This window comes from Amborella trichopoda, chromosome 4 (genome assembly GCF_054954075.1).
Source record: "Amborella trichopoda isolate Santa Cruz 75 chromosome 4, AtrichopodaSantaCruz75HAP2 v2.0, whole genome shotgun sequence".
Lineage (NCBI taxonomy): Eukaryota > Viridiplantae > Streptophyta > Magnoliopsida > Amborellales > Amborellaceae > Amborella > Amborella trichopoda.
In genome coordinates, this window is record NC_142339.1 from 42,871,536 (window position 1) to 42,885,763 (window position 14,228).

General features: G+C 39.3%; 1 protein-coding gene across 14 annotated transcripts in view; it reads right to left on the reverse strand.

Annotated features, from left to right (window-relative positions):
- The window catches only part of RUG1 (Regulator of chromosome condensation (RCC1) family protein), a 43,901-nt gene that overhangs the window by 19,553 nt on the left and 10,120 nt on the right, over nucleotides 1-14,228 (reverse strand). For 3 of the 14 annotated variants that reach the window (XR_016054531.1, XM_088865298.1, XM_088865300.1), the window contains exons 4-11: nucleotides 8,310-8,369; nucleotides 7,179-7,280; nucleotides 6,829-6,922; nucleotides 1,303-1,345; nucleotides 1,123-1,168; nucleotides 921-967; nucleotides 698-800; nucleotides 104-148 (exon numbers count right to left, since the gene is read on the reverse strand). Coding sequence is in view for 6 of the 14 variants with exons in the window: in XM_088865298.1 (XP_088721424.1) it covers nucleotides 104-148; nucleotides 698-800; nucleotides 921-967; nucleotides 1,123-1,168; nucleotides 1,303-1,345; nucleotides 6,829-6,922; nucleotides 7,179-7,280; nucleotides 8,310-8,369 (540 nt within the window). In the remaining 8 variants the exon portion in view is untranslated. The other 11 variants (XR_002283097.2, XM_006856591.3, XR_016054533.1 and 8 more) reach the window with 10 other exon arrangements.

Consider the following 14,228-nt stretch of genomic DNA (forward strand, 5'->3'; position numbering starts at 1 on the left):
TAAACAAAGATGATTCAAAATTATGAAACACTTTGGCAACTGATAAGAAGTTTACATGCAATCCCAAAAGAAAAGATGACATTTAAAAGTTTAGGGTACCAACTTGCTTGCTGAGAATCAGTCTTTTCAAAAAGAACTACAGCATTTTCTGAGAATCACGAGATGGAAAGTTGTCATATGAATGCATCTGGTGGAATTGAATATTTGTTAAGCTTGAAAAACCAACCTACAGTGTGAATCAAATGTCTACATGAGAATTTATGTCGACTTAAGAACCCTTCGTCCTTGTGCTTTACTCAACACAGGGCTGATGTGTTGACAGCAAAACCATCCTTTCCTATATTGATTTTGGTGATAAAAAGAAGTTAATGAGCACTGAGAACCTTTGGATCTGCAGAGGGTTCAAATGCTACTGCTTGATTTAAGCTTAGCGTGTTCGGTCCTACATAACTATATTTTCCTCACCTGAAAGTGAATTCAATACTTTCCAGTATTTCATGGGCCATTTGAGCATGAGTTAGCAGAGTAATCCTAGTCTGTAAATCATGTGTCAGGTAAGATGCAACTTATCAAGCCTTCAAAGTGCTTCATGTCAAATGTAAGTAGAAGAATTAAATCAGAAAGACATAAAATTTGTATATTGTAAATATATATATCGTTAATGAAGAGTGATTTCCAAAGAGTAAATAGGAAGTACTTGTTACAACACACGTATGATAACCACCACATGCCAGATCCTGAGAACATGGAATTTCATTGATCCTCGAGGGTGATGTTGAGTTTTTTTTATCTCCAAAACCCTGGCATTTCACCAAGAATGAAGAAATCAGTGCAAGTGATACTCTTTATTTATATAAAACGGCTAAGATTTTGCAACAAGGGAGTTTTAAACAAAACAAAAAATATTCCTTTGCACCTACAAGTTTATCAGATGCTTCCTCCCCAAACGTATAAACCGTGCCATTTTCTGCAGCAAGATTAAAGGGATAAGGGTATCAAAGTTTTCTTCTTCTTGTCCTTGTTCTTCTTCTTTTGCTTTCTCAAATAAGGCATCAAAGTAGTATAAACTTCATTGAAACAACACAATATAATGAGGGAACTACTTAAGAGCAGATGACTGACCATCGATGCAAGCAGAGTGCAGCAAACCAGCAGCAATTCTCTTAATCTACCGGCCAAAAATGTAATTCATGTCAGATTTTTTAAGAAACAAATAAGGAAAAGCTCATTATTCAACAACAACATCAACTACTACATCCATCATTATAAGCAGTAATCTAAAACCCTAGTCGCAATAAAGACCTTGGTTCCCTCAAATGTTTTTATGAGCCTGGGTGTATATTCACTGCAAAAGACGAATCCCATTAGCAATTTTGTCGGATTTATAGAAAAATTTTAAATACACCAAAAGAAGAAAACAAGAAAATGTTAAATACAAAATCAAGTTGTAAACCACATGACTACGTATAAATATTCCCAGGTCATTTTTTAAAAAAGGTAGTCACGACTTCATATCAAAGAGTACTGTTGGCATTGGCAGAGTCCTTTACTGACAACTAACATTTTTCTCTTTGGGAGGACAATTAAAGTTCATCAAAATCATCTCTTCCAGACAATCTATAAAACTTTCCACCATTGGAGTTCTTACATACACCCTCAGTGCATCATCATGCTCTGCAGTGGCAAATTTGCATGTAGCAATGTAGACGATTGCCATGACTGATCTTAACTTACCATTACTGACTTCAGGTGCCATGACTGATCTATGCATGTCATAGTTTTCTAATCCATCAATTTTGATGATAACAGACTACATTAAGGGCTGACAGGATCAATTATAGTCATCATCACTATCTTCAATATCAAATGTACTGTAAATGAAATACATATAATACTGTTCAACATAAGAAAGGAATACCACTAATGTACTTGCAAGTTCAAAATGCTACCAAGCAGTCTAGAACGACCCTAAAGGTCGCTCAAATGCACATCGAGATCCAGGAAACCTAATGCTTTCTTGATGGCTTCATAAGATACATCATTTGAAATCAATAAGACGCAGTGAATCCCACAAATGGAGTTGGGCAATAGAACACTTAGAAAACCTTCATCGAATGGGCCAAATAGAAGCTAATCATTGGATCAGTAAAGCCTCATGTATTCATATCCATACTCCACAAATAAAGAGAAACTAAGAAGTACACGGAAAAAAATAGAAGCAAAAATAAAGAACCAAATATAAGGTAGATAATTAGTAGAAGACAACAAAGACTGATATTCAACAATAGAGTAAAGAGACAAGAGACCTTCCATTGGGAGGGTCAACCTCTCCCAATTGAGGCACATTGTGATGCGTTTGAGTGGTCTTCACTAAACAATTGACAGATATGACATTGGCAACCAGGACACTTAAGAAGATACTTCGTAAGTGTGGCCAACCTAGACAACACAAGGAATTTGAAACTGTTTAAAAGGAAATTTTTATTTCAATATTGGGAAATATTTAGGCTGCAGATACAAAAATCGTCAAACAAATCAAAGAAGGGTGGGTTAGTGTGATATGTTTTTTTGAGATACATTTCAAGGTTTAAACTGTCGACCTCATATGAAATCGGATGTCTAAGGACCACTCACGTATTCTGTTTCAAGAAATAAGTCCATTTGGACTTCAGAATATCCAGCTAGGGCCCTAGCAATACCTCATGACCCAAAGATCAATGAAAATGTTTCTCAACGACAAGATAGGAAATTAGAAGGGTTTCAATTGCTAACTCAAAAGCTTCTGAGTTTTATTTGAGATATAGGACTTTGTCCCTTGGTGAACTTGTTTAGTTTTGAATGACTGGGCTTGCTTTATAAATGACTCTCCAAGGCCTTGGACCACAATGGAAAATGGGATCTCATCACCTTTTCAACTAGGGTGACTCATATTAGGTGCAAGTTTCACAAAGTCAAGCCTTGTCAATTGGAATCATCATAAGGCCAAGATTCATTTTTGGAGCAAGTTACATGCTTATATTTGTGGACACCTAGATCAGGAGTGATAAAAAGGAAGTTTTTATAGCTTGATTCTAGTTTTATCAATAATAGTTGTAATACAGTCTAATAGGGCATTTTGTCATATGCATAATATTTGTTGTAATTGTCTAGTCCAGTGGGGTTAGAGCTGCCAATGAGACGGGTGGCCTGGCCCTAAAAAACTAGGGCATGGGCTGGCCCGGTCCAGGCTCGACCTATTGCCAGCCCTTAGTGGGGCATTAAGTCATAGAACTTATGCCCTTTGCCTCATGGCAACCATTTTTTAGCCTGATTGGGGTCACCAAGAATTGATTTATCCTCTCCTAGTTTGCAACCAAAGTTTTTCAGAAATGGCAGGAGACTAATGTCAGCAGAGATTGACTATGATGTAGCTAGGGTTTTTTTATTTTTTTAATTTATTATTTTTTAGGAGACTGAAATTGAGTTTGAGTGATTAGGTTTTCTAGCTTTTCTCTTTACTTTTTTAGGGTGCTTATGTCCTTTTGTTGTAGAGAATTAAGGGGTAGAAGTGGAAAGTTAATTTTGAGAAGTTGAAGAGTGAAGATATAATAGTGGTTAGGGCTTGTTATGGGGCAAGTTTGGATCTATGGTTGCTGTTATTAATACATAAGTGCTGGTCAATAGAGAAGAAGAATAAATTTTGGTCTTCTGAAAAGATCTTAGGGTGGATTCTTTTGAAGACCTGGAGGGTGGGTATGTCTATTGGGGTATGTGGCCTTTGAAGGCCTTGAGAGCATGTAGCAATCATGGCTATAGTGTTGTACTCTAGTGGGAGTGTGGTCCATGTGGGACCAGAGAGACATGCTTCATAGTGTCCATTGACTCAGCCAGGTTGGGTGGTCTAGACTCGGGACTGGAGTCCAAAATACTTTAGCCTGAGCAAGACACAACTGTGCAGGATTTGCAGGATTAACCCTTGTTGAAGTTGGAGAGATGCCCATGGAGGTTGCTTAAGAGGTTACCGGCCTCCTATCTATGGTTGGCGCGTGAAAGGGACAGGGTCAAATCCTCAATATTACCATCGCGTGGTGTGTACATATGATAGCCATATCTATGGGAAGTGACCTGTTGGAGTAGGATGTGTGCAATGTCCGAATAAAAGCCCCTTGAACCATTTTGATAGCGTGCACATGTCGATGTGAGACATGACTTACTCTTGGGAGGAGCATATAATCCACATACTAGACCAATGTTCCCTCTATTTATTGGCCATCTTTTATAGATCAAATATTCGACCACGATAGTTAGCATACATGGAGTGCCTTAGTAATTTCACATATTCCTGACCCGATGAATTCAATTGTCTTTTAAGTAGTGATTTTTAAGTTTTAAAAAAAAATTTATAATCAAGAAAATGAATTTTTAGAGTACATTACATATTTTATTTTTGCATCATAAATTTTTAATACAAAAATAAATGTATTTTTCAACATAAAAATTTGTGGTTCATTTTAAAAATAGGAGATTAAAAAGTTATTTTGGGCATTAAAAATATATGTAACCCACGTTAACCCACGTGGGGCCCAATGGCCAAGGGCCCACATGTGGGAGGCTCACTTGGTGTGGGGTGTGGGGCCCACTATGGCTCTTAAGCCCACACACCCCTCTCCTTCCTCTCTCTTTCCAATGGATTGACCAAGTAAAGCTTGGTGGTCTCTTTCCTGATTTGTGATAAGATTGGGTAAGATCTTTTGGATATGATATTTATCCTTTGGATTCAAAGAGAATAAACTAAGGACACTGAGGGGTAAGGGCTCTAGATCCTTCCTTCTATCATGATGGCTGATTTAGGGAATGAAATGATGATATTAAAAGCCATTCTTCACCCCACAGATCATCAGAGATCGATCCAATTGAATCTCAATAAGATGGCAAACCCTAATTGGAGACACCATTATAAGTAGGGGTCTTACTTAACAAAAATTTTGTTTCATCCAGAAGAGCCTCTCTCTCTCTTTCTACCATAAGCCATCACTACTCTCTCTCTAGCCCACAAGGGGTTGCCATGCCCTACAGTAGAGAGCCTAGAATGGCATGCCCCATAGACCCCTATCTTGATCATTTTGACTTATAGTGTGAGCCATATTGTGTTGTGGTGTTCCTTTTGCAGCACATGCGTGGTCTCACAGCCCTTGTCTTCTCAGTTTGTCATAAGCTTCCCTTCTTAAGGAGATTCAGCAGGGACAGTGATTAGTAAGCCAACGGTCTAGGTGATCTAGAGTGGGGTATAGTAGTCCTTGAGAGGTGCTGTGGGGCATTTTGTTTACAGTAATTACTTCCCATGGTTCTTGCTGCTTTTCTCCTTATTGTAATTTTCTGATTTAAGATGAATGAATTGAGGTTGTTACATGGCAGTAAATGAGGTTCCTAGATTTATAATAGCTTATTTTATTGGTTTCGCAATTTAAGTGGCTCTTGTAAGTAGACTCGCCGGTATAGTTGTCAAAAAATTTTGATTACATATACCATGCATGATCTCCATCGGCACTTTTCAAGGTTAAGTAACCTTTGTTTTTATTTCTATTTTTCTGGCTTAGTTTATTTTCTTTCACAGTATCAAATCCTCAAAAGATACATTCATAAGAATGCCACCAAAACCCCCTCTAGTGATCGAGGATATACTACCACAGATCATGCAGACTGTGACTCAACAAATTAAAGAGAACATAAATCAATTCGATGGAAGATTTTTGGGCCCACATTGGTGAAATAAATCAACAATTCAATGATTAAAAAGTATTGATTGCCAAGAAGAGGTTGTTCATAATCCACTAGATCCAACACCAAATCTCAACCTCGAGCTTAATTGCACTCCACAGCTGACTTCAGAGGCTGATACATAAACATTTAGCAAGTTTTGAGGCAAGAACTACGACCTTTGGAGCATCCACATGATCTAGGTATCAACCTCATTCTCCTTGAGTTTCAAGGTAAAGTTTTATTGGATGGATAGGTTTAGTAGAATTTTTTTTTAATGGAATAAATTAAGCGAGAAGCTTGAAAGATAAACCAAGATAATGCTCGATATCCTAGAATTCCACCACAAGTTGCACATGAAGTGTTTTATTAATTGGTCCATTGAAGTGGGAAAAGTACCGAGTGGGACTCAATCACCAACTAACCAAAAGGCCCAAGAAGGATGTCTTGAATCTCCAAGCTTGAGGTTTGGCTTCTCCCAACCTCAAGAGCATGAAACAACTAGGGTTTTCTATTTTTTATTTTAATATTTTTCTAGGTGACTGAAATTGGAATTGTGGTGATTTGGTTGTTTAGTTATTAAGTGTTTGTTGCCATCTTCTTTTTTTTTTTGGTTTTTTTTAAAGAATCTAGGGGTAGAATTGAGAATTTAATTTTGAGAAGATGAAGGGCTACAATATAATCGTGACTAGGATTTCTTATGAGACAAGTTAGGAATTTAAGGTTACCAATATAAATATGTCAGTGTTGGTCAAGGAAAACATAAAGGCGAAGAATTGATTTTTTGACCCTGTGGAAAGATCTTTTGGGGTGGACACTCGCAGACCGAGGGAGAAGGTATATTATCTCAAATTTTTATTTTTTACTTTTATTTTTCTTTTCTTGTTTCTTTTATTGCTCACTCTTTCCAACATCAGACTGAGATACAAGTCAAATTGGTGCAGAAGGAATCTTCATTTTATAAAATTTATTCATGACTGTACATAGTGTTGGTACGCAGATGTGTGTGAATGCATAGATACATGCATGCACATAACATGCATATGTGTGTCTGTGCATGTATCACAAATAATGTAATGCACGCTTTCCAACCTCATGTTTCCGAAGAAACCTAACATGCTTGGCTGATGCCTATGTCCAAGTCTTCCAGATCCCCCAGCTCCCCAACTCAATACATGACCATCATCTGCATACATAAGAAAAGAAGATAAAATGGTTAATTGCAAAAAAAAAAAGGGGGAGATATTAAGAAAAAGACTATTGTCACTTCTTCACACATTTATGGTAGAGGACCACTAGACTATTTAGCTCCCACAAGGCCAAACAATTTGCTCAACTCACTTAACAAAGAAACAATATATGGCTGAGACCTTATCCAGTTCTATGTATGCTTTTTAATAAATACATCACTCAAAGGAATTTTCAAGGCTTTATTTCCAAACCTGTGATTGCAACCGAGTGTTCTGAGCCTAGAGAAATCTTTCTGATGTTGAACCCAATCAATCTTTCAACCCTTGTTGGGGTAGAAATTATATTCATTGCCTCTGCAAAACAATTCCAATATTTTGCAAATAATGATACTGACATTTCATTGTAGCAATTGAAAACATGCTTGACTGTGAGATAAGTTAAAGAAGGATGGTATTAGGCTACACTTATTGGAGATAACTTTTCTTGGTTTGTGCTTTTTTCCTTCTGTCCCTTTTTGTAGACAACTTTTTGTAATTCTGTGCAACAGGGATTTCTGAAACCCATTGCTACACTTATTGGAGATAACTTTTCTTGGTTTCTGCTTAATTCCTTCTTTTCCCTTTGTAGACAACTTTGTGTAATTCTGTGCAACAGAGATTTCTGCAACCCCTGTTAGTTCGTTCTTTTTCTTTCTTCTTCATGGACAACTTTTTGTAATTCTATGTAAGAGGGATTTCTGAAACCCATCCTATGTATGTAGGAAACTGCATGTTAAGGTTGAGGACAACTCTGGACCATTTAGTACAGTTTCCATAAATGGTGAGCTTCAAAGTACAATTCGAAACCTCAATTAAAATATGCTTCCTATTGAGAGATTGGAATCTGGATCTTTGCCAAGGCCTTGGACACCTAGACCATTCAATGAAATAGCAAACCAATGCAGTTGACGAAGATACATTCAGTCCAATTAGATGGATCGAGCCAGAGACTCTTGTTCATTTTTCAACATCCTTTCTGTTTTCTTTGCCTCAGTAAAAAATATCTATTCAAATCCGTTAGAGATGATTACTGTAAAAAAAATTTAAAAAAATAAAATGGACCCCCGTATTTCACATACCACAGTGCAAGAACAGTGGGAAATGTAGTGAAAGCCAAATGCCCTCCATTTCTAAAACTCTTCTGCACATATATTGATATTGTCATTTATCCTTTCCTTATTGGGTTTTAAGTCCTCCTCAGAAACCTTATTTATTAATAACTATAGAGAATACAGTAACAAAGAAAAATTACTGTTTCAAATGCCACAATAATAAAAGCATCTGGCCGCCAACAAGTATTGTGGTATACTATGCTATGATGTTTGTAAAAGTTGAGAATGTTACTTTTTCCAAGGCCAAGCTGCCCACTAGAATTATTTCCCCACATGTAGACTGCTCCATCAACTGCCAAAGAAATTTCAAAGCAAGAAAAAGAACGTAAAAATTCGCAACATTCCACTGCAAATATGGGTTAGGCTAATCAAGATCGTACGATGATATTTTTCTATCTCATAATATATTAAACAGGAATATACATTCATTTTTGGATCCCCATAATACTGAAACCCATGTGTGGTTATTGAAACTCAAAGCAGCATTCTTAAATGTGAAAAGTCAATCAACAGAGTTTGGCATGATGAATATCAAAGTCACATATTCTAACAATATTTGTATGTACAGAAGGTCACAATTGCTCTTTTCAACGCATTTTTGCATGTGAAGTTGTCATAATCTTTTATTACTAATACAAGCAGGTTCCTCTATATACCAACAGATGTGCCCTTCAAAGAGACTCCATGACATTAATTAAAGTCTTTTTTTTTCCTCAAATACCCAGGAGCAAGGCTGTTCATTCAAACAAATACAACGGGCTAACAGGTATCATCATCTTAAAGACTATTTTACATGGTTAATTCTTTCTCCATGTAATATGGAAGGACATTTCAAGGAATGTGTGCAATGCCAAATGTGGAAGCCCATTTACCCAAAGAAAGGTAAGAAACTAGGAAGTCAACAAAGACTACAAGCAATAATTCGCTCGAATGTAAAATGGAATTTGTCTTAAGATAGGGGAAATAAAAAAAAAACATGCCTTAGGTGAGAACAGTTGATGAGTATATGTGCAACCATTGATCTTATGTTCCTTAGTAACCCTGTATGCAAACGAGTCATTTTGGAGTGTTTCTCTATAGTGTAGAAAAAAAACATGTCCATGACAAAAATCTCTCGCTCCCTCCTTTCCCAATATTGGCTTTGTTTTCCTTAGTTCAAGTTGCCAATTCTCTATCGTATTGGCTCACCCTTTTCCTCCAATCAATTATGCAGCACCATTGACCTCAGACTCCAACACAAGGTGACAAACTTCCAATATGTGACCCTCATTATTCCTGGAAGCAGGTCATTTTTTCCTCTCTGAAGCATGTTAAATCCCAGACAAAGTCTGAGGGTCATGTGACCATCTAGAATAACATATTTATGCTTTAATGGGAAAACTTTCTAGAAATGCCTAAGTACATTAAAAACAGATTTTCTTTGGACAACCAAATTCAAATTAGTGAATTGATTAATGACACTAAGAATCATAAACACAACAAATACAGATGTCCTAGACACTACCACCCTATCAAGAATTGCATTTATCTAATGCAGTGTTTCAAAAAACACTAGGCAGTACCTAGACGGTCGGGGGAGTCCAGGCCGTCCAGCGCCTAGGCCGGCGCCCAAAACCTGGGCGGCCCAGTAAATTTTTTTTTTTTGGGGTTTTTTGAATTTTTTTTTTTTGGGGTTTTTTGCTCTCTAAAATAGTCTCTAATGGGTTTTAGGTTCATTTGAAACCTAAAACCCACAGTTTTGCCCCTTTAGTATTAAAAAAAAAGACCTAAAAATGGCCTCAACGAGAGACAGTTCCGCCCTTGGGCGGGTTCAGGAGACCCGCCTAAGCGGGCGCCCGAGGATACCAACCTAGGCCTGGGCGATGCGCCCAGGCCTTCTGGACCGCCTAGGTGGCGGTCCGCTGTTTGAAACACTGATCTCATAACCATGCAAGATAATGTGAACTTCAAGATGAGCAATGACTCAAGTGATTCCAAGAATGTGCCATACTATCACCATAATGATTCATATAGCCACTACACTATATGACATAATTCAAGAGCACACCAGAATACTTGTCACCATTTATGGGATCAGTGTTTTGCATGGCCCTTTCACAGTGCAACTTGGTTTAGACAAAAGTTCTCGAGTTGATATTGTGTCATGTTTTGAAGGATTTAGGATGAAGATTTATCAAATAATCTAGGCTTATAAAAGGCAAGGAGATTAGAACCTAGAAATTGAAATTTCTTTTTGATTTTGGGTTTGATATCGAAATAAAAAACAGTTCTTTGGGCAAGTTTCATTGTCTAATACTTTTTTAAGAACAATCTCTTCATTTTTTTCGAGTAACAATAATCTGGCACAAAAATATGCAAAATTCCCCAACACTAAAGATCGACAGAGTGGTTTTTGTACACTTTGTGGAAAACCTATTCCGTGGATATCTAGCAAAAAGGAACATCTTGTTGGTGTTCCAGGGAATGTAGGGGCACAAAAGTTCAAGCCCTGACCTATTTTGCAAAAGGCCCTCACGGTGAACCTTCTCCAGCATTGAGGGGTTCCTATCCCCAATCGCTGCGCAATGCGCCTCATGGATGAAGAAACCAACTCCCACCTTTTCATCCACTGTAAACTTGCTCACAATTTGTGGGATTCTCTGCTTCAACTCTTCGGCCTCAATTGGGTTAGTCCTCCCTCCATCCCGGCCCTTTACGTTCTCTCCATTGACATCCCGTGGCCCAAAGTAGGCAAGCCTTGTGAAAGGAGTTCATAGCAGCATTGATTTGGGTCATTTGGGTGGGGTCAAAACCGAGGTTCCTTCCCTCTTCCATAAGATAACTGCTGGAGTCATGTTCTGGGCTACAAACCACAAGCATTTCAAAGGAACCCCCTCCACGAATTTCTTGCTCCAATGGAAAAACCATATCTACAACCGCTCCCCTAACGGTTCTCGGTCTTGTGTCTGGACCCCTCCCCCTAAGGGATAGACCAAACTCAATTTCGACAGGTGCTCACTCGGTAACCCCTGGCCCGGCAAGTGTGGGTGGAACTTTTCAAGACCACCTCAAGAATATTCTCTCTTCCTTCTCCAGGACCATTGGTCACGCAGACTAACAGCTAGCTGAGTCTAAGGCACTCCTATCTGGACTCAGACTTTTCGATCCCTCTTGGGGTCAACCCCTGATCATCGAAAGAGATGCTCAAAACATCATCACTTGGGCCTCCGGCTCCTCACCTTGCCCCTGGTACCTCGCAACGATTTTTGACGAGATTACTCACATTTGCCGAGATATAGCCATTTCATGGAGGCATACCCGGAGGGAGTCCAACATCCTTGCGGATCAGCAGGCTACAGATGGAGCACTCTCAACTATCTCGTGACCCAGTGTGATTGGGATTTTTTATATGGCTTCTTTTATTATGATAGGGTTTTTGTACTTGCACTAGCCCATTTTTTGTATAGGATTACCATCTCAGTAAGTCTATTTTTTGGCAAGAGGCATGGTCAAGGGGTTTCCTCTTCAACATGATGTACTTTCTTCTTCTCCATACAATTAACATTATAAATAAAAAATGAAATTAAAAGAGAAGTCAGACTCTTTAGTATTTGGAATTTTTGCTATGTGCTACAATGTGCTTAGCTGCTAGAAGCTAATTTATTTTTTAAGTGCTTGGTGACCCTCACTTACCCAAAAAAAAGTGCTTGGTTGGCCTCATACATATTCTTTTGTGTTTGATTTAATGAATGAGTAGATTTAATTTATTTTACAAGTTATTTACATTAGAGTATAGAGACAGTAAATGTCCCAAAAGCTTTAGAGTACACTCTCTCTACATCATAACCAGTCCTCTTCTTCCTCCCCCTTCCTTTCTCCTTCCCCACGTACCATCCTTTCTTCAGCTAGTCACGCTCACCACAACTTCCCCAACCCAATCAGCTTCATTCCCCCCTCTCCTTATGGAGAGAAGGAGGTCAACCAAACCCCCTCCCTTTGTCCATCCCCAAATGAAATTTTCTCCTACTGGTTTAATCTGTCACAGAGCAGCCCTATTAATGGCAGTAACAGAAACTCAATATAATAATCGTCTTATATGGTGCCTACAACCACCACCACTTTATTACAACCACACCCATTTAATTAATCCTCGAGCCCCAGAGAAACCCACTTCATATTTCTCCGTAGCCTCCCTTCAACCCATCCATAACTACCTCGTGATGACAAAACTCTTCAAGACAGCCAAACCTAAAAAACATATACCAGAATGGAGGGGGTTCTCACATTCCAAAACAGGAGCCAGGCCACCTTTTGAGTTACGAACTCATTCAGGGGCACACTTTTACAAGCAGGAGCCAACAAAGCTGAGATCTGATTGGGCCAGAACACAGAGCTAGAAGAACGCCGGTCCTCTCTGCAGAACTGTTTGTTGGTCAAGGTCTAGTCCCAAAGAAACAACCTTAAGGGCATAAAAAAATGGCAGGAGTTCAAGCTTCAATCAGGGCCCATCCACTGTAGACCTCTACAAAATGGCAGATTTCTACTCTCATTCCCTTCCATTGGAATAGACCATTGGAGATCCTTTGGCATTCAAACCATAAATTCAATTACCATTCTAATCGAGTCCTCAAACCCCTCAAACATACCTGCCTCCAATATAATCCATTCCAGAGGCTTTGCTTTCAAAATAGAGTTATTCATGCAGTAGGAGAGAACAAACAATGTTAGCTGCCATGAGAGAGACACTACAGATCACAAAATCTCAAAAGGCGTAACCCTGGACCATAATAGAGATTAGGTATGGTGATCAGTAAGAAAACAAGAGCAATGGACAGAGACAAAACGGTCTTCAGGAGTGCACACAAGTTTTGCTCCACATTCCCAGACTTGGAGAGCCTGCACACTCCTGAGCATGCGAATAGACCCTCTTGGGCAAACCCCCACGTTCCTCAAGGTTCTAGCTCCCACTCATCATCAAAGCTTTTTCCGAACTATATAGGCTCTATCAAGGCTCTAGCTCCTACTCATCAATGCCGATCTCGAATGGGACCCATCATAATTGCAGCCCTGAGTCCTGACACCATTGAGGTAAACATAACAGAAGCCCTGCCATCCTTAATTGACGATTTGACAGCTTCTGCCCATCACCATCCCTCTTAAATGACAATTGTACCCGCAATACCCAAGCCACATCCTCCCAAACCTGATCGAAAACAATGCCCAACACCCCATCGCTACTAATTGCACTGCCTGTCCTCCTAAAAGCTTCAATACACCACCTCCTTTCTCACCATCAACTGAAAGGGCCCCCCATGAGAAAAGAGAGACAAACCCATGGGAAGTGAAGATGACGACACGCCGCCAGTCCGCATGAGCCATGTTGTACTTGGTGCCCAGTTCAAAGAGCCTTCATTAACGGGCATAGTTAATACTGAAGCATGCTTAAACCCAAAGCTAGATCCCTTCGTTCAAGCCAACCATGACCTACAATGCGAAATGGATGGATAGGATCTCCTCGACATGTTAACTCAAAAACCTTCATAAAAGGAACCCTCTTTAAATCTTTTCTCTAGCCACCATCTCATTTTTTCACACCCCGACCCTTGCCCAACCCAATCATAGATAATCTGCAGCATAGGAAGTAGGGACCATGTGAGACCTTCAGAGCAGAACCTAAGTCACCCGGATATGCTGCGTAGGCACTGCTTTAAACCTCTCATCCACGTCGATCCCGCTCCAATCCAATCGTTCCCAAACCAAACTACCAGATCAACTGCACCTGGAATCCCCCCACTTTATTGTTCTTCCCCCACTCCAGGCCCCAAGCTCAATTGCAAGTTCTTCCATTCTTCCACCCTCCCCTTCTTTTCCCTTCAATATCCCAACCTCTTTCCTTTGTCCAAATTACAGACCACCTCTCCCTATTCATGTCATACCACCGCTGCCCCTCCTAAAAGTTCCATTCTTCCACTACCCCTTACATCCAAGACCTTTACGGGCTCCAGTTCCCCCTTATTCCTTTCCCTATCTCTCTCCTGTAGTTGCTGGAAACGCTTGTGATTCTAATTCGCTTCAGGAATCAAAAGCGCAGAATCACGTGTGCCAGATGAATCTTAATCTTGGAATCGCCGCCCGTATAATGAAAATCACTAGGGGTGTGATTCTCAATAAT